At 37.4% G+C, this 20,680-nt stretch overlaps 1 protein-coding gene across 4 annotated transcripts in view; it reads left to right on the top strand.

Annotated features, from left to right (window-relative positions):
* LOC103137938 (voltage-dependent calcium channel subunit alpha-2/delta-2-like) overlaps positions 1–20,680 on the top strand; it is a 38,014-nt gene that overhangs the window by 12,829 nt on the left and 4,505 nt on the right. For 2 of the 4 annotated variants that reach the window (XM_016671650.1, XM_007551956.2), the window contains exons 3-36: positions 4,469–4,585; positions 4,910–4,969; positions 7,393–7,437; positions 8,859–8,994; positions 9,716–9,998; positions 10,093–10,143; positions 10,781–10,880; positions 10,981–11,142; positions 11,250–11,360; positions 11,463–11,541; positions 14,325–14,374; positions 14,532–14,621; positions 14,730–14,795; positions 14,899–14,973; positions 15,057–15,131; positions 15,215–15,286; positions 15,411–15,482; positions 16,500–16,561; positions 16,665–16,741; positions 16,828–16,888; positions 16,962–17,059; positions 17,171–17,261; positions 17,346–17,408; positions 17,502–17,605; positions 17,702–17,800; positions 17,905–17,996; positions 18,282–18,329; positions 18,501–18,572; positions 18,701–18,853; positions 18,927–18,979; positions 19,120–19,175; positions 19,542–19,665; positions 19,779–19,888; positions 19,994–20,076. In XM_016671650.1, coding sequence (XP_016527136.1) covers positions 4,469–4,585; positions 4,910–4,969; positions 7,393–7,437; positions 8,859–8,994; positions 9,716–9,998; positions 10,093–10,143; positions 10,781–10,880; positions 10,981–11,142; positions 11,250–11,360; positions 11,463–11,541; positions 14,325–14,374; positions 14,532–14,621; positions 14,730–14,795; positions 14,899–14,973; positions 15,057–15,131; positions 15,215–15,286; positions 15,411–15,482; positions 16,500–16,561; positions 16,665–16,741; positions 16,828–16,888; positions 16,962–17,059; positions 17,171–17,261; positions 17,346–17,408; positions 17,502–17,605; positions 17,702–17,800; positions 17,905–17,996; positions 18,282–18,329; positions 18,501–18,572; positions 18,701–18,853; positions 18,927–18,979; positions 19,120–19,175; positions 19,542–19,665; positions 19,779–19,888; positions 19,994–20,076 — 3,090 coding nt within the window. The remainder of the gene's footprint in view (positions 1–4,468; positions 4,586–4,909; positions 4,970–7,392; positions 7,438–8,858; positions 8,995–9,715; positions 9,999–10,092; positions 10,144–10,780; positions 10,881–10,980; positions 11,143–11,249; positions 11,361–11,462; positions 11,542–14,324; positions 14,375–14,531; positions 14,622–14,729; positions 14,796–14,898; positions 14,974–15,056; positions 15,132–15,214; positions 15,287–15,410; positions 15,483–16,499; positions 16,562–16,664; positions 16,742–16,827; positions 16,889–16,961; positions 17,060–17,170; positions 17,262–17,345; positions 17,409–17,501; positions 17,606–17,701; positions 17,801–17,904; positions 17,997–18,281; positions 18,330–18,500; positions 18,573–18,700; positions 18,854–18,926; positions 18,980–19,119; positions 19,176–19,541; positions 19,666–19,778; positions 19,889–19,993; positions 20,077–20,680) is intronic. The other 2 variants (XM_007551972.2, XM_007551981.2) reach the window with 2 other exon arrangements.

Here is a 20,680-nt window from a genome sequence, read left to right as displayed (position 1 = left end):
ACATTGAATCCTGTGTTTGAGCCACCCACTCCCTCTATATATAAATTTAATATATTTAGCTGCCAATCTACATTTCAGCTAAAAGTAGCTAGTAAATTATTAAAAACATGTGGTGAAACTATATTTAATACAAGTGTCCTTTATGGTCTAAAAACTTGAGTGAGAATATCATCATCGTGAAGTCCTCTATGCTATGTGGTATGCTAACCATGCTAATTCTTTTTTTGCCATTGGCTAATGTCGCTATGCTAAATTCCTAGATCCTACAGGATTAGTGGCTTACTGAGATAACTTCATGTGTAGTTTGGGATTTTATTATCAGAGAGCTGCTTGATAATTTACGTAGGTCTGTCACCATGGTAACTGATGCTGGAGACATAACTGGCTCTGCGGCAGGGATTGTTTTCTCAAAAATGTGTTTCCGCTAGAAGCTTGTAAATCAGAAACTACTGTGAAATATTTGGTTGATAGACTACAAGATTTACAAGTTATTTATCCAGCAGCAGAGATGCAGAGAGAAAGAATCATAAATGACCTCATACATTCAAATGTTTACATCCACCTTGATATTTTAATAGTTTATAATCACTAGCCAACCGTGTTTAATATTATGTTTTAAAGTATATATTACAGTAGAGATATTTATTCTGTTTGTCTTTTTTTGTTCAGAAAGTGTCTTTGCAGCAGAAAAATCTTTATTCGGCTCAGTATCAAGATGCCTTTTGTTGTCTATCTCAAATGTCTTAAAGAGTAAAGCCTTTTTAATATCAGTAAATAAAAAAGCACAACCCCTTTAAAATTCTCAGATTTCTATGTATTTCATAGATATGTCGGGTTTTGGGGAGTGTAACTTACTTGTCTCCATTCAGTAAGTAATCCTGTGTATAACGTATGGTGTGTGGTTTCGCACATTTGAGGCCTGTTTTATTTATATTTATATCGAGAGTACACTTTTATATAAACATACATTTTTTGTTTACTTCGGTGTAGAAATAATTGCAACATTTGGTGCTCGCTGTTGCAGCACCCTCTTTGCAAGGTCTCATGAAATACTCAAAGCAGAAATTTCAAACTGCTGAGAAATTAGTGCATGCTAAAATCAGGATTGGTGCTTTAAATTTTTTTTCTGAATCCACTAGTATACCAAGTATTCATTCTTCTGCAACCACAATTTTTTTTTTTTATCATCTTATGACGAGAATCTGTTATGGAACTGCAGATATCTCCTGATAACATCATCATAGGTTTTCTTTCTGTCACATCCATCCTCTGCCTCGCTCATAAATGTATTCTCCGCAGAACCGAGTTCTCCACAGATGGCACACAGTTCACAGAGACTTCCTGTTCATTACTGCATGTTCCCATCTTTGTTTCATGGGCCAGTAAAGCATCTGGTCAGCACAGAAACTTGAGGAATGCCTTGCAGTCAATCATTGGGAAAAAAAAACAAACAAACAAAAAAAAAAACTTTCACAATCTGTGGCCACTCCATCCACACGCTCCTCTCGACCCACTCTCTTTCTGCATGACATCTTCCCTCTGACAGTTTTCCTCGTGAGGTTGAGAGTCTGATGACCTCAAATCAACAACCTATTCAGGAAGATGCTGGAAATATCCTGTCATTTTTTACAAATATGTCACAAGCTCCCTCTTACTGCAAACTCTGCGTGAACATTTATTTGGAATACAGTCGAATATGCAGGACAAAGAGTAGGTCTTCGTTAGGGATTTTAAAAGAACATTGTTTCTACCGTTTTTTTACTATTTGTAAAATTATTAATGCTGATGGCAAAAAGGAGAACCAGTATAATACATTCATGATTTATAACTTCACCTTAAATCTATGCATCAGGAATTATTGCTGATTAAAAGTACATTGCAAGAATATTTTTAAATTGAGATAATTAAAAAAAAAAAACCTCTCGTCTGTGTTCACTGGTTCCTGCAGTAATTCAATTATTAATCCTAACTCGATTTGGAGTTTAATGGATGGAGTTTAATTTGAAACAAAGCCAAAGGTAGAAGATTTATCCTGCATGTCTTCTGGTCACTCATAAAATCCTCTCTGCTGTAAGAAATCATGATTAGTACTTTGTGGAGATAGCTTGGATGTAATTCAGGTCATCTAAAGTTAACTGATGTATTTCATAGTGCGGTTTAAAAACAGCATTAAAACAAGATATATTTGCTTTAGATGGATTAGAAATCCATAGTAGATTGCAAAACTATTCATACCCACTAAGAATTTAATGTATTGTATTGATATTTTATAGATAAACGCAACGTAGCACGTAATTATGAAGAGGAAGGAAAATGAGAGATGGTTTTAAAAATTAAAAAGTATTTGCATTCTGCTCCGTTACTCTGATACTCTTAAAAAGAATCATGCGTTAAGTAGTTGTTGACAAGTTAGTACATAGCGTGCACCTGTGTGTAATTTGATATCAGCATAAATATATCTGCTTTGTGAAGGCCTCTGAGGTTTGCTAGAGAACATTAGTGAACTGAAGAAATATATGCATTCACAAGCAATTTTAAAAATATATATATTTGTATTTTTCTAGCAATAAAACGAGTTTGTCCAGATGGATCAGATTTTAGTATATGAGGCTTTTTTGGACCTTAGAGTTGAAATACTTTTTCACTCAAATGTATTTCACAACATAACACAAATGGTCTGTAAAAAGGAGTGTCACACTTTTAAAAGTGTGTAAAAAAAAAAGAGAGTAAATATTCATAAATAAAAAAAAACATACTAAATATTGAACTGAGCAACAAAGCATTTCTGTTTCTCCATGTGCTCTGCACTCGGTCATAAAAAGAGCTTTGTTTCTGCAAATTAATGAGAAATGCAACTCAGGCTACCGTTAAAATTATTCTCACTTTGATGTTTGGATAAATATCTATATAGGTCATCCCTCTATTTCAGCAAAAAAAACACATGCACAGCACATTATGCTTCTGTAAGGTGCTACTAAACTTTCACCATATAATTGCTGCATTCAAAACGATCTAAGCTAAGATTTGTGACAGAAAATATAAGCTCATGGTCATTCAGAAGAAGCTACATAATATTGCATCATTTTAAACCAGCTTTAAAAACGGATCAGGGTTTGTCATAAAGGTGCATGTATTGATGTTGGCCTATGCACTTTTTTTCCCCTTCAAACGCTTTCAACTGTAGATAGGAAAACAGTGCTGCCACCTTCTTTTTTTTACCATACAGATTCATCAAAAGAAAATCCTGTAACTTGTGGAAGGACTCGTCTTGATAGAGGACACCTGGTACTTTCATTGTTTAGATCTCTCATGATGAGATGTCTGCTATGACGCGGCTTTTTTGTGTTTGTTGTGACCAGCAAAAGCCGAGGTCTGTGAATGTAAAACTGCATGTTTGGTCAGCCAAACATGCAACCTATTGCTCATCTGTTCAAAGCTTTCTTTTCTGCACATCGATTTTGAAGAGGAGAAGGAACATCCTCACGTCAGATCCTGTGGTTGAAAAGATTAAGGCCGAGTTGTTTATCACGGTTAGCAATCTGAGATTGAATTAGCATGCTGCAAATTGCCTCATAAAGATCCACACATAAAACCGCTAAGCTGAAACATCTGCTCAATTGACTTGCTTTTATCACAAAAATGTGTTTCAGTTTAGTCATAGTGTATAGTATTAATTTTAAATGAAATTATGGAAAAAAAAGTTACAATATCACTATTTAATTCAAAAGCCAAAGGGAAGTTATGGGGGTTTGAAAGCATCTTAAAAATGTTGAGATAATGAGCAACTCTTACATGTATGTAAATGATTCTACAAAAACCCAGTGGACAATGTGTGAAACCACCAAGCTCTAATAAGAAGACTGCATCAGCAGCCGTCAGGTTTGGCCACAAGCTGTCATCTAGTATGAAAAGCTGAACTGCAAAAGTCTGTAAAAAGAAAGGTCAGTGCTACAAATATTGATGCTTTGGTTAGGCCTGATATATTTCTCAATAAACACCTTTATTTAATTATTTAACTTTAGTCTTCCATAGGAGCGTCAGGCAAAAAGATCTAATGACACAGAAGCATTTATGTCGGTTTTCTTCTCTTTCTGCATCCGTCTTTTAATACCTAATGTTGTTTTTGGTAATCCACCAAGTCTTTCAAACATCCAAAAGCCCAAGTTTATCAACGTTGAGGGGAAATCCTCGCTCTTCCTCCCCTCAGGGGAAACAGAGCTCTTGTTTCGAAACTGCTAATCTAATGCATTACCGACTAATCCATCGTGGAGAAAATAAAAACCAGTGTTTGTTTCTGTTGCTCAGAAAATACACACGGGAAATAAGAATTTTCAAAAATAACTTCATGAATTCTGTAGAGAGTTATGAAAATCCTGTTGTCTGCAGAAAATGCATTACTTTTGCAGAAATAACACTCCACAGAATAACTCTGACTGGCTGCTGTTGCGTTTGATATTATTACCTACAGATATACAATGAAGAAAGGCGACACTTCAAGCTGGCGAAGAATGAGCCGCGCAGGATTGTGGAAAAGGTGGCTTTGGATATAGAAAAACTCCTGGCAAAGAAGCGTAAGGCACTTGATGTAAGTATACCGTATTGTTCAAACACACGGTTTATGTATTTGTTTTGTTCCTGGGTGATATAATCTCATACAGGACAAAATTGATGTAACAGTTTTGTGAGAAAAAAAAATAATTTCTTGTTTTCCCCCTCTAATTCAATTAATTTGTAGATTAATTTACTTTTTCTCAAAAGACTATTTGTAACTAAGGTAGATTGCAAATCAACTCTCTAAAACAAGAGCACTAACTGAACATAAGTGTGGTTTCATTGTCAGATTTTTTAAGTTAGACATGTTGCTTTACGTACGGCTGTGATGTGATGTTTCTTTGTCTGAAATGTGTAGCGTTTAGCGAGTGAAGCAGAGCGGCTCCAACGGGAACATCTATGGCAAGATGGACTTAAGGTAAGAACAGAGTCACAGTTTATGTATTTAAGGTTCCTAAAATTTAGTCTTTTTGCTGCATCTCCTCATAAGAAACATATTTTTACTCAAAAAAGAAGATTGTGAATTGAGCTTCCTCCTTAAGGTAGCTGACCTTAGAAACAGGACATTGAGCTGCTTACAGACGGATGAATGGATCAACCAAACTATTCTAGGTTTTGAATTGATTGTTTTCACATTAGCATTGTTTGTTGCAAGGAACTGATTGGACTGCAGTAAATGACAGCTGATTATTACAAATTATTACAAGTGAGTGACAGCCAAGTGTCGTGTGTTTAGACTCTCTTTGGCCGTAGTTTATTTTGTGACACTTCAATGCTGTAAAATGTTTTAAAAGGTGGAAAAGCCATCAAGAAAATACAATTAAGTTGTTTTGAAGTCAAAACATCAGCCGTAGGTTGGAAGCAACTTTTATTTAAAAACCTTTTTGTAAAACTGAAAATAATGAATTAATTCCTTTCCCCAGTAGATGAGCAGACTTCTCATTAAATGGTTGAAATGAACCAAAAGCAGAAAGGCATTAAAACTGCTTACTTATTTGCTTCAGTCAAATAGTCAGTGAAAATTCATGAACACCATCAAATACCAAATGATTTCCTAATGCTGTCTTGAAAATCCATGGGCTGGAGTGAAGTTCTGATGGTGTAACCTGGAGTAAAACTAACTTTCCTTCATGTTAAATTGCAAACAAAAACACTTGTTCTTTTCACTTTAACTGTAAAAAAAAAAAAACTATTTTATTTATTTCTATATTGGCTTTGACTAGGAATTTGACCAAACAGCTGAATTTGTCTTTCTTGTGACCGAAGGAGTAGCAACCTTCCTTCAGCTGGGTGGGCAGCAGCCAGTATTTCCTACATTTTCTCTGGCATCTCATTAAAAGGATTTTAAATTGCAAAGTGCTATGAGATTTTTTTTTTTTTTGAGGGATTAAAGGGGGCGACATTAAAATGTAATTGTTTGACACATTGACACATGTAAATGACCCATGCCAACGACTGGAAATCTGCAGTTAGCCTTTATGACTTGACTTGACTTTCTACTTTTATTACTAAAGGACATATAATGAAAACATAAAAGTACAATAACCTGTCAGTTCTATAATTTGTTTTTAACCTAAGTGAATTTGCAAGTTTGAAGACTTGTTGTCACTGCACTTAAAACAGAAATTTAAGCTTTTAATACAAACATAATGCATCTGAAGGCAACAATTACTTCTCAGTTGAATGATCAAAATGATATGAAAGGAGGCTTTATAGACCATTAAGATACAGTTTTCAAGTAACCTTGCAGTAGAAATAATGATGGCGTTATTGTAAAGCGTGAAGAGATCCACAGTAATGTCTAAAAACCAGCAAATGTTTCTGGGGGGATTTTCAGCACTCTTATTCCTCCTGTTTTTGTCTTTGCACGAGGATAGCAGACTGAGAGAGCTGCTGAGTTTGGGTTTGGACCAGACAGTTTGGTAATCAGAAAGAAGCTAAAAATAGGAACACCTCTCAGTAGATGCTGAAGCATGTCGTGCATTTTCAGAAACTCAGACTAACAGATGGTGATGGTCCACACAGCCGGTCCACTGAATCATAGCGTGACAGTCCTGAGCAAAGAAACAGTGCTGGACATTTGGTAGTTACAGCAAACAGAAAAAGTTATTTCTAATGCCATCCTTTGTGATCCTACTAATACTGTTAATTTTAGTTTTTAACAACGAGAACATCGCAAGTTCAAATCTTGATTTTGGCATTAAGCAACTTTTCATTTGTACTTGTTAAACATTCTTTGATTTGAGTAGCGAGAAGAACGGAGAAGGTTTGTGGATGGACTGACTGGTTCATGGCAACTGGTGGAAAATCAACAAATATGTTTGGTTTAGTGAGAAAAGGGTCAACTAAGCTAAAGTAGATCAATAATTTAAGGAAGGATTTAAAGACAGTGTTAGGACACATTTGTAAATAATTCACATAGCGAGAACCAGTCCGGTATTCACGGATACGGGAATCTCTCTGCTGTATGTAACTATGCTGCTACAGTTACATATGGCTACATGTGAAATTGTATAACTTGTATTACATATAGTAGCATGTAGTCGTAACTATATTATAAGTCTGGGGTAAAATAATCCTCATCCAACCTGTGATTTTTCCTCCACTAAGTTCCCTCAGTGCACCTGAATGACACAAGATCAGAAAGGAAAGAGAGGAAAAGTGTTGGAAAAATAATTTTCTTGTTCTTACTGTTTGAGTTAAATGTAAGTTAGCAATCATTTTTAACCTTTTTTTTTTGTGGTGAATCCAGACTCTCATTTGACAAGTGCATTCATGTGACTGCTCATCCTCATGGCGTTTCACTGCCTTCATCATCTCTCTCCATCTGCTTTCCTGCAGGAGCTTGACATGGCCTACTATGACTCCAAAGCTGATTTGGAATATGTAAGTGCTGGATAAACAAATTTAGTAAAACTGACAAGGATTACAGGGCTTTCCTTTTCTGTTGGGTTCACGCTCGTAGTTTGCTACTAATTTGCTTCCATGTCTGAAGTTGAGGAACATGTTAAAAAGTTCAAGAGGGGAAAAAATGGAGCACAAGGCAGCTGAGAAAACACCAAAAGCTGGTGAAGACGCCACATTCAAAACACCAAACTAAAAAAAAAAAAAAAAAAAGTAATGATAACATGACCTCAAGCTTAAATTTGGTGTCATAGAGTAAATATTTATACTTTGATTTAGGTAGAAGGAAGTCTGGATCAGTATTCCTTGTTAACAGGAGATTGAAGACCTAACAAACCAGCACCGTACCCAGGGATTTAAAACTGCTCTGTGGAGTGACAAAAAAATGATTGCTTGCAACAAAAACTGTAATTCAAAATATCAAAGTCTGTCAGCTTTCCTCCAGCCGTTGCAATTTCTGCTCCGGTCCCAGCAATATCACCCTGTTGTGTGCAGATACAAACACATTCCTCTTAAAAATGCATGTCACCAGAACGGTCTGCATTTTACTCCTGCAGGTTTACCTGCTCTCCAGTAATGGAGCTGTCAAAACATTTTGCCTTAGGAAACCATCGCATCAATCAGTAGAAATGTCTGTCATTTAAAAAGCCTGTTCAAGCTAATGGAACAAATGGTGGACTGAAGGGAAATTACCAACAGACAGTCAGACTGCAGCTACGCTCAAATGCGCTCCTTTCTTTTCCTCAGGCACAGAAGAAAAAAAGTCACAGCTGAAACAAATTTTCACAAATTTTTGTTTTGAGCGAGTTATTTATTGAAGAGGAATTGGACAAAGCTGTTGAAAAATGATGCCTTTTCTTATCTGATCTATTTTACACTCAGAGACTACATCCGACGTAACTCTTTGGTCTGCCTGTTGACTCCCTGCTCGAGTTTCCTCCCTGAGCCATAGCATGAAGTTTTCCCTCGGGTTTGCGTTGTTCCTTCCCATAAGTCCCTAATTCCAGTTGTTTCATTATCTCTGGCCACAGCATGTTTCCTGCATAGATGATCTATGTAGCTAAACGTCCTCGAGCTGCAAAAAAGTGGCCACACATCCATTCTATACATCACTGTTAAAATGGCCTTTTTCCAGGAAAAGGATCCATTCAGTTATTAGTGTGAGATATTTCCAGTCATAGATATTACAGATGCAAAATGCATCATTCATTTTTTTATAAGTACTTTCTGCTCTTTGTTTTTTTTTTTTAAATGGCTCTTAAAACTTTGTTTTTAGGTTGTCTTGATCTAAAAACTTATCATTTAACCTACATTGTATTTTGAACTATCAAAGGAGAAGTTGGAAGTTATCACAATGAAAAGGTAAAGTTTATACTTCAGTTTCTACACTCTTGCTTTGACAGTACTCCATGGACGGAGAGGCAGAGGTGGAAAACCCCTCCCAACTCAAACTGGAGTTTGTGTACGATCCAAACTTCAAAAATAACGTCAACTTCTCGCACACTGCCGTTCAGATCCCGACAGATATTTACAAAGGAGGTGAGTGGTGCTCCCATTATGTCACTTTGAGAGCAGGATCCTGCAAACTTGCTCCTCACTTAATATTCTTATGTGACATATTTGTGGTAAACATAATTTTACTTAATAAGCTGAGATGTCAAGAGATTTAGCAAGTCTTTGTTAATGAAGATTTATAATGAATTTGCTATGTTATCTTTAAGAGTTTCATTAATTCAAACTCCACAAGTTAAATCAGAACTTTAATAAGCTTCTCTAAAGTTTTGTTTTGTGCCTTTATGTTACTTGAGCAAAAAGGCAGCATCGAATTTTTGATGTCTAGAAATTGTTTTTGTGATACTTGTTACCGTTTTATTTGTGGATCTAATTTATCTCTCTTTTAAAAGTGTGTTTTTCTTGTATAATCACTGGTAATGAAAAATCTTTCTTATTTTTCTGTCTTCCTTTCTCTCCTTCCTTCAGTCTTTTCTTCCTTTTTGTCTTCATTTATGAAATATGAAAACTGATACAGACAATATAGGGTTCGTAAATATGGCATATGTTGTTTCCACATTTAAATTTTATGTTTAATGTTTATTATAAATAAAAAGACAATGAAGACACGTCTCATATTTCAAGATGTGTCAAATCATGGTTTTGCACATTTTCTTCATTTGTTAGAAATATCAACAAGAAGACACATATATGTTTTTGCTGGTGTCTGTGGAGTATTTTACGTGCAGGTTTTCTCTTCTGTCCTCAGCTCCAGACATCCTGAATGAGCTGAACTGGACGCAGGCGCTGGAGAGAGTGTTTATGGAGAACAGCAGGGAGGATCCGTCGCTGCTGTGGCAGGCGTTTGGGAGCGCGACAGGAGTCACTCGCTACTATCCAGGTGGGGCTTTAAGCAGCTGCCTCTGCTGTTACTGTAAACTAACTCTTCAACCACAAAGTTATACAAAGACACTGAGTTATTTATGCATTGCAGCATCTCCGTGGAAAGCGCCCGACAAAATCGACCTGTACGATGTCCGGAGGAGGCCTTGGTACATTACGCTGCGTAAAAAAACCCTGGATATGTTGACATATTGTAAAGTAAAGATAGATTTAGGTTTTTTACTACGTCTTTCTTTGTCTCAGGTACATCCAGGGGGCTTCATCTCCCAAAGACATGGTCATCCTTGTTGATGTGTAAGTACAGAGTCATGTTTTTGAGGTTTTTCTGGGAAATTGAAGAAGTGCATTAGGTAGCGCTTCAGGGGACGGTAACCTACAGATAATCTAAGTTTTAACATGATGAATTTTTTAAATTTGGGATTGGAAAACTGTTTTATGGAGTCATGATCAGATTAATTTTCCATTCAAGAGATCACTGTATACATGTCATTTCTAAATGTGGTTGCGTTGGACGCTTTTGACCAATGTCCTGTTTAAGCATCTATTTATATATTATTGTCAACCATCTAGCTGCAGACTTGAAGGGAGACAGTTCTCCATTTTCATTATTTAATCCACTTTGTGCAAATCACCTGAACTGCCGACAGCAAAACCGACTCAAACATGATGCATGATCATTTATTAGGTGACTCCTGCAATCATTTCTCTAGTCAATGTTTTAAAAACATTCAAATTTTACCTTGTATTAAGTTCTAGGTCTTTGCCTCATTATCCAAATTTAACTGTACTAATTCCATGTAACTACAAAGCTACCAAGATCTTATTTACCACATCACTTAACCAAGTTCTGGCTAATTACAACAATCAGTTCAAAAGACTGAAACCTCTTCTGCCACTGCTCATGTTTGTGTTGCCTCCTGCGTTTGATCAGGAGCGGCAGCGTCAGCGGACTCACGCTCAAACTGATCAAGGCGTCTGTGATGGAAATGCTGGACACTTTATCTGACGACGACTACGTCAACGTGGCCAGAGTTGGTATCTGCATGGATTCCTGCCTCGTGATTAGTCACGAATCATTACTCCTCTTCACCTTTTGTCCTTTACAGCAGACTGTCTCCTGCTGTGTTTCAGTTCAATGAGAAGGCTGAGGCAGTGGTCCCTTGCTTCAAGCATCTGGTCCAGGCTAACGTGCGAAACAAGAAGATTTTCAAGGAGGCCGTGCAGCAAATGCAAGCTAAAGGCACCACTGACTACAAGTCTGGGTTTCATTTTGCCTTCAACCAGCTTCTTAACGTGAGTTACTCTGTGACTTACTGTACCAGGAGGAAAACGAGCTCCAAACACACTATGTTTTGTCTCTGTATCAGCCTATCACGCATATTTATTACTGTATTTTACAGAAGACAAACGTCCCGCGGGCTAACTGCAATAAAATAATTATGCTGTTTACTGACGGAGGGGAGGATAGGGCTCAGGATGTCTTCCTGCAATATAACTGGCCCAACAAAACGGTCAGTGTTATCGTGGTATATTCCAATCAATCTTCCATGCATGAAATTGATGGATTTTATTGCTTGGATCCCATTTATTTTCTCTCTGCCTCCTCCACCAAGGTCCGAGTGTTTACCTTTTCCGTGGGTCAACATAATTACGATGTGACGCCTTTGCAGTGGATTGCTTGTACTAATAAAGGTGAGCCGACATTTTTCTATCACCGTGTTTTATATCCATTTACTTTGCAAAACGTCACCATAAAGAGAGACCGTTTCAATGATTTAGAGACAGCAGCTCCAAAACCAAGTCAGCAGTGAAAGCATAATGAACAGCATTTTGTTATATAAGAGACTTTAGCTATACATCATACTTTATACAACCACTGTTTCCTACAAGACCTGAATAATTTTGTTTGCAGACATATTCCTTCTTTTATTATGATTAATATTTTACCCTCATGCATTTGAAAAAAAAAAAGATAAGTTTTGCGTAGACATACTTTTTAAACTATAAAAAACAAAACACTTGGACATAATCCTTTTATGTTAAAGGAGAAAAAAGTATTTTATTTCAGCGTCGTTTCCTTTTACACGCTTTTTCCTTCCAGTCCTTTCTGTTAGCTTAGCTACAAAAAATAATCACTAAAATAAACAGTATTAGAATGTGTTTTTATTTATCTGACCAATTTTCAGTAAACTATTAAAGATAACAGTTTAAAGACATAATTCAAGTTTATGTTTAGCAGAACATGTGGTGTAATTGGTAGAATATGCTGCATTTTCCCAGAGATTTAAAGAAACCGAACAAAAGTTAAAACAGCAAACCTAAAATGTTACGATTGAGTTGAATTGTAAGAAAAACAAATAGCTCAGATCTGATATCGAGCATGAAGGAAAGCTCACAAGGATCAGGAAATAAATAAAGAGACCTGCGGGCTGTATACATATTTTGTGAATGTGGAAACTCTGATCCACTAAAACTTTGACGAAATAAAAAAGATGCTTATTTAGTCTAAGGAGGATGCCAGGAGTACCAACTCTGCCACCAGAGATGATCCAGCTGTGTCTTCCTTCAGTCAATTATTCTTATGTGGACTGATGACTTAACCGTGAGAGCTTCAAAAAAACTCATTAGGAAAGGCCTTATATGAAACGTGGCTGTGAAGATGCAATTCTTCACAGCAGGGAAAAATGTAGCCTGTCTTAAATTATTCAAGAATGGGACCTACAAACCCAGTTTTTGACTTAAATTCACTCAAAAACATTAGATACACTTAAACAGGATATTTTATGATTAGAACAATACCATCCAACAAAATCAATATGAACAATTAATCAAGTCTTAGGACATTAAACCAGCAAAATAAAACATCTTGAACTTAATGCTATTCTGGGAGAACTATAATTTCTTGGAGGAGATTTTAAAGTTACAGTTATAAATGCTCAGTTTTACTAATTTACTTAAACCTTCTGTTTTACTTGCTCATTTTTAACTTTTGTGTGTAGGTGCATTGCTTTTCTGGACATCATACTGAATATAAACTGACTGAGATATTTACATTTTAGCTGAAACATAAAAACATTTTGATAGTTTGCAGAATGACATTCTACACAAATATACGTGTTGGATAAAACAAAAAGTAAGCAATGTCAGCTTCATGTCGGTTTCCCCCTTGTCTGGTTTTAGAACTGATATTTTATAAAACTGAGCTGAACTCAATATTCTTTACTCTGGTTTGGTACATTATGAAAGAGCCTACAGGAGGTTCTGCTGTAACTGGTTCCTATCTTGATTTTTATTTTTATTTAATTTTTTAAATGTACCTCATGTGGAAAATCATAATTTTTCTAGATGGATTTTGCACGTCATTATGCACATCATAATGATGTGCAAAATCATCATTATGATGATGAATACAGAACATTTCTGTATATCTTCTGTGAAAAAATACAGAAATTGCTGTGGTGTCATAACCAGTTAAGCAAGCATCACCACCTTTCAAAAGTATTCAAACATCTTTATCTTGTCCACATTTTGCCACAAACGTGAATGTATTTTATTTTAAATAATGCAAAATGATCAGCACACAAAGTTATTCATATTTGGAAAGTGGACAGATTTTCTTTTTCTTTTAAAAGATTTATTAATTGACAACGCATCAAAATACAGTTGCCATTTTTTGTATAATGTGTAAGAAGTAATTTTTCTGTATTTCATTTTTTAAATAAAAAAAATTAAAAAGCATGAAGGTTTACAGCTTAGGTGAGACGACTATCTCTTAGGTGTGACGGTGAAGCTAGCCAGATTTAGGAAGATGAATGGAGGTAATTAGACCACAACTCTTGAAGAAGGTGCAAAAAATTGTAAAAATATGAAGTTTATCTTTGAGCTGGAAAGCAAGACCCAAAACATACAGCCAGAGCTAAAAATTAATGGTTTATATCGAAACATTTTAGAATGGCCCTATCAAAGTCCAGAGGAAAGTTTAAATGAGTCTGACCTCTTTTGTGAAGGAAAATCCAAAAAAGAAACATCAGTTTCTACATGTACAAATCATGTTTTTAACTTCAGGGTACAGATATGAAATGATTTAGGAGCTATTTCCAAGCATCTTAAATGTAGATAAAAGGAGAAATAAAATCTGGATGACTGGATTTCATTTGATTGAACTGGATTGGATTGGACTGGATTAGCACCAGTTCAGAGTTTTAATCTCATAATCTTTGTTCTTTGGGAGCTTTTATGGTTATGATTTTTTTTTTTGCCTGATCTGAATAAGTACACTGACATTTATTGCTGTGTAATATTCCTCTCTAAGCTCCCTGTCTGTGCGATTTAGGTGTCTGAGTCACAGTTTTAAGTAACATCTACTCAAATCCAGAATATTCATAAACCCCACAATGTGTTTCCTCTGATCTCACACATGCGGTCTCTTTTCTTTCTCTCTGTCTGTCTGTTTTCCCCCCTCTGCGGCCTGCCAGGTTACTATTTTGAGATCCGCTCCATCTGTGCCATACGGATTAATACCCAGGTGGGTTTGCTTGGTTCCTCTGATGCAGCTGATCCCTCAATCACTGTTTTACTTCACGCATCCATCCTCGTTTTGAGGCGTTCCCGCTCTGCGGCTTGATGTTGTGTTTTTGTTTTGGGATCTGGCCCTCACATCGGCTGTGTGTGTGTTTCATCAGGAGTACCTGGACGTGCTGGGGCGCCCCATGGTTCTGGCAGGCGGCGAGGCCAAGCAGGTTCAGTGGACCAACGTGTATCAGGACGCTCTGGTGAGTTTCTGAGTCTGCTCAGTCAAACACAGGAAATAAATCTTACACACTGGAGAAAACGTGGATTGTTTGAATATACATAAGTGGTTCTGAACTTCTTCTTTTCAGGGTCTCGGCCTGGTAGTGACGGGGACTTTGCCTGTGTTCAATCTCACTATGAGTGGAAACTCACAGGTAGGAAAACTTTTATTTCCCCCCCCAGTTTAGTTTGATTGTCAGACGCTTAAAAGTTCAGATTTAACATTTTTATCTGTTTTCTTCTTTATGATTTTTCCAGAATCAGTTGATATTAGGCGTCATGGGAGTGGATGTACATCTAGATGAGATAAAGCGACTGACACCACGCTATAACGTATGTACAGCTTAATTTTTCTTTTTAACTCGCTACACACAGCAGCAGAGCAGTTCAAGTCTCGGTTTTTGTCTCTGGAACAGCTCGGAGCCAACGGATACATATTTGCCATCGATCCAAATGGATATCTGCTCCTCCATCCTAATCTCCAGCCGAAGGTGACCCATATCTGAGCACTGAGAGGTCGCTATGTTTCGGATTTCTGGGAAGGCTTATGTGATTTCTGTTTGACTCGTCCCAGCCTGTGAATCTCCCTGAACCCGTGACCTTGGACTTCCTGGATGCAGAAGTAGAGGACAGTAATAAGGAGGAGGTGAGTAGCACATAAAAGTGCAAAATATTATTAGTTAGTTGGTCTCTCACCAGTCCATTGTTTGTACTGGTAACTAAAGGACTGCTCAAACAAACAAAAAAATAATTGACTTTCTTTTACTCAGATTCGACGACAGATGATTGATGGGAAACCAGGGGAAATGCAGATAAAAACTCTCATTAATTCTGTTGATGGCGTAAGTAAATTGAAACAATATTTATATTTCCAGACTTCTTTGTTGCCTAAGTGATGAAATATATTCCTCCAGCTAGTTTTATTCTACTTCTGTTTTATATCAAAACTCCCAATCTAATGTCATCCTTCCGTCCGTCCCTCCGTTCTCCGTACAACTATCCATTGATGAAAACAATTATACAAATTGACAACACAGAAAATTTGAATCTTGACAAGTATGAAAAATGTGTGTCTACCTTTTTCAGTAACTACATTTATCAGTTATCTACAGATTTCTTTTGACTGTGTGCAAATATCCTGTTGGTTTTAAGTAATAAATTGGCAATATATAAATAGAATTTATTTAATAATCTAGTTTTTCATGGTTTTAAAGATTTAATTATAGTACGGCCACCACTTGGTGTCACTGTGCACCACATTACAGACAGTGCTCTGCAGTAGTCTTATGAAACAATGTGAAAGAGCCGACTTCATTGTCTTACACATGTTAAGAAATTACACCCCTGACATCCCTAAGAACTTATTTTCACATAAATTTAATATAATCTCTCAAAGCAGATCAACTTTTGCCCAAACTGAATGGCAGAGAGGTGGATGGATACAGAGTAAACTTTTCACACATAATTCTGTTAATTCTGCAGCATAGAACAGGAAGTAGTTCTGCTGTGAAATAAGTATATGATTAGGTTTATATAGGTGAGACATGTAAACATTTAGAAAAGGACAAAGAAAGCATCAAAATCTGAAAATGCAGCTCTTGTTTTACCTCTGTTTTATATATAATTTAAACATTGTTGGAGGATTTAGTACCTATTAATCACTAAACACCAAAACTAAGAAATAATCCTGGGGATACATTTCAGTTTGAATTATAGTGAGTGGGAGATGAAGTTAAATCAGTTGTAATTTGTCATTAAATTAGGAAGGAATGGAAAATAAAATGAAATGATAGAGTTTCTGAAAATATTTTTCAAAACTTGACATCTGTACGTTGACAAACACATCTGTATTATGGCAGCAATACATCGATGAGGCATACAGAGGCTACACCTGGACTCCAATCAATGACACCGATTACAGGTAAACTCAAAAAAGAATATATTTTTTTACATTATGTAGCTTTTCCTCTCCTGCTGTATCTCCTCAATAATTCCTCTATGTGTTGGGCTGCTGCCACCTGCAGTCTTGGTCTGGTATTACCTCCGTACAGTGAGAACTTCATCCAGGCAGACCTGAGCGATGTGATGGTGCAGCTCCAGTGTGAGTAGAGGAAGGAGTTTGTCTGTGTGACATAGCATCATGACAACCATGAGAGCTCAAAGAAGCGTCTCTGCTTTGTGCTTTAGATATGCAGTCATTGTTGCCGAGCTCCTTTGAATCCTCAGGGCATGTTTTTCTGGCTCCCAGGTGACCATCTTTACTTTCTTTGATTGTGGTTTAAATGAAAGAATTTGTTTCATTCATTCTTTTGTATCTGCAGAGAATACTGCAAGAACCTGCAGCTTTCTGATAACAACACACAGTTCCTGCAGAACTTCCTCTCTCTCATGCTGGATATCTCCCCAGAGTCTGATGAATGTGAGTTCATGCACGCACGCACGCACGCACACACACACACACACACAGAGTCCCTACCTTAGAGTTCAGGACACACACAGATAGATAATCTGCCTCTTTTTCATTTTACAGGTGACCAAGGTCTCATCCACAACCTTATCCTGGATTCCAGGATTATTGGTCAGCTTGCTTCTCGCGTTTGGAAGAAACAGGATCTGAATGCGTGAGTCGGCTACACAGTGAGCGAAAAAGCAAAGCCTACTCACAATCACTAAACAAACTAATGCCGACTGAATAATAATTACAGGTACGGCTTCCTGGCTGTTTTCGGATCCACGCATGGAGGAATAACTCGAGTTTTTCCCAACATGTGCGTAAAATCAGCAACAGAGGCAGAAATGTTTTAAACGAACGCAGACCTTTTTGCTTGACATGCTTCGTCGTCTGTGTTTCTGGTCCTTAGAGCTGCCGAGTTATGGGACGAGGATCCAGAACCGTTTAATTCGGATTACTACAGAAGGAGCCTGGATAATAAAGGCTACATGTTCAGACCTTCACTGAGACCCTGTGAGTAACACAGCAAAACGCAGAATACAAATCAAATAAAATCATGACAGCTAACGTGCAAATACAGTAATTCCCTCATGTGTTTGTCCTGAGCAGCAGATGACGACCCTTTTGGGGCTGAAAATGGCACCACAGGAATCCTGGTTAGTTCAGCTGTCGAGGTGGATTTAGGAGGAAAACTGCTCAAGCCTTCAGGTGAGAAACAACTTCCCTCTGATATTCAGGAAACCACTTTACCTTTTAATTTAAGCACTCACATGTTATTGCTTCTCCTGGTGTTTACGTGGATTGTTCTCCAGTGATTGGAGTGAAGCTGGACCTGGAGGCATGGGTGGACAAGTTTAAAATCCTGGCCAGCAACGTGTCAGATAACCGACAGGGGTCACACAAGGTACACCACAGACCTTCTGTCCTTAATTACAGCGTTAGAACGATCCAGCTTTCAGCCTGGCTTTCTATTTTATTTAGAACATTTTATTTTCTTCACCTCACCTTAATTGTTCTATGTAACCTTACTGGTGTATGCCGTTCTCTCTGTGTAGTTGCTTGTTTTGTTGTCCATTTATGTTTTTTTTTAAACACAGAGTTTTTTTAATCAGTGTATGAAATGAAATGTGCTCTGCATCTATGAATAAAGTTGTCCATAACTCTTCTGATTTTGGTTTTTCCTGAATAGTGTGGACCATCCAGAAGCTGTGAGATGGACTGTGAAGTAAACACAGATGTAAGAACTTTTCCTCTTTTCAATTGTGACACCAGAGCTCATTGAGTAAATGATAAATATTAATCTACTGCTGAGTCTGCAGTGTCTGATGCTGTTACAGCAAAAATGGGAGAAATGAAAACGTCTGAGCACAGTTCATCTAACTGGTGCTACTGTTTTGTTTTTTTTTAGGACTTGCAGTGCTATCTCATCGATGATGGCGGCTTCCTCGTCATGTCCAATCAGAGAGATCACTGGAAGCAGGTGGCTGTTTTGTTTCTGCAACGATGGAATAAATCTGACATTACGTTTAATCGTTTTCCGCTGCTTAAAATGATGCAAAAACCCTAAGTACAAATTAATTGAATCGTTTTTTTTGCATTTGACCTCAGATTGGCCTCTTCTTCGGTGATGTGGACCCGTTCCTGATGTATGCGCTCTACAACAACTCCATCTTCGCCCGTCGACAGTCCTTCCAGTACCAGTCTGCGTGCGAAATGGTCAGCAGAAGCCACACTGGAGCAGCGCCGAGAGGGATCTATGTGGTGAGTCATGCAGGCAGGGTTTAAATGGTGGAAGGCAGCTGCACTGTTGTCTCACTGTTCACCGTTTCTGCAGCCGTCCATAGGCGACGTCTTGAGCTTGGCGTGGTGGACGTCCACACTGGCATGGTGAGACTAGAGCTAGCTTGTAATAAATCAGTCCAGATGTGGACATGAACCTGGTTCATTGTTGATTTACGGTCATACATTTACTATTTTAGTGATGTTTATAAAATGAACATATTTTTTTTAATGTGTTTCTGTTCTAGGTCTGTGATTCAGCAGCTTCTCTATGGACTCGTTTACAGCAGCTGGCTCCACCAAGGTGACTCAGTCATCCATGAACATGAAGATTTTACAACTTTAGCTTCCATTTTTTTTACTGGATTTCATTCATGACATAGCCAATGCCGTAACCACACCTTGGTCTATTTATTTCCAGAAGCAGGATGGTTAAGATGAAGCAGATATTTTCTTCTCATACTGACCTTCGAAAGTGCTTCACAGTAGAACTACATTCAACCATTTAAAACAAAAAACAAGCTGAAGTTGAACTCAACATGTTCACTACAAGACTTGTGCTCTCCACAATGAGCCACAGAGTCTTGAAAATAGTATTCAGACCCATTCAGCCTTCTATGTTTAATGATTTAAATGCAAGAACTTAGCATCTGTTGATTTTGTCTTTTAGATGACATTTTTATTGACGCTTTTGAGACCAAACAAAGCAGCTGTGTGACCATCCAAAGCCAGTTCTACTTCACAAACACCACCAACTCCTACAACGTCCTGCAGGACTGTGGAAACTGCTCGCGGTCAGCGCTTTCTCCAGCATCAGCAAAATATGTTTGAGTGCACTTTTTATCTGTGCTCTTAGGCTAGTTCTGTCGGCACGGGTGGGCTAACTATCCATCAATGTCTCCCACAGGCTGTTCCACTCAAAGAGGATTGAAAACACCAATTTGCTCTTTGTGGTGGCTGAGACATTGCCCTGCAGCTCCTGTGAGATTGAGAAACTGTCCCAGATCAAGAGGGAGTGTATCCTTTCTGCCCCCTCACACTTGCTGTGCCGTTTTCATCTCATCTGAAAGTGGAAATTTCAAATGTGTTTCCAGTTGGCTTTCTCTAACTCAGTGCAAAAAGTTCAGGAGGAAAATCCATGTGAACTGCTGAGCAATGCGCGATATCGTAGAGGTCCAACTCCCTGCTTTGACTACAGTGCCTTAGTAAGAAGGAAGTCTTATATTTGTGCTTTGAGTTCTCACCTTAGAATGGAACATTAAGCGGAAACAATTTAATTAATTTTGGTCCGAGAAGGACGTGGAATTGTTTCCTGTATGTGCAACAAATTAGTCTTTTACATTATTCATTAAATTTTAAATCACAATAATTCTTATGGCACTTGGATTAAGAAGCGTAAAGTTCTTTAATCGTTTTTAAATTATTTTTTAACAGCTGATGAAGCTTATTTTCTGGTAAAAGTTTGCTAAATGTTTGCATGTTAATAAACTGAAACATAACACTGAATCGGCTGCATCAGGACAGAAGATGCAAGTTATTCTGCTGTTCATTCTCCCTGTGCAGATGTGCACAACAGCATATGGCTAAAAAAAATTGCTCCACTCAGCAAAAGTGAGTTAACTCAAACCCAAAACTGAAATGTATGCTACCTAGTTTTAAAGTACTCATCCTTTTTTTTTTTTAACTGCATATGCATCTAAAACAGGATTTGCAAGCTTGCAAACATCAACTAAATTTTACTGTTGGTTTATTCTGTTTGTAAAATGAAAACGCATTCAGAAGGATTTTCTACCAATGTTTTTCTCTTTC

This window comes from Poecilia formosa, unplaced genomic scaffold (assembly GCF_000485575.1).
Source record: "Poecilia formosa unplaced genomic scaffold, Poecilia_formosa-5.1.2 Scaffold2, whole genome shotgun sequence".
NCBI lineage: Eukaryota > Metazoa > Chordata > Actinopteri > Cyprinodontiformes > Poeciliidae > Poecilia > Poecilia formosa.
Note: the sequence above shows the minus strand (reverse complement) of the source record. Positions and strands in the feature narration are given on the sequence as shown.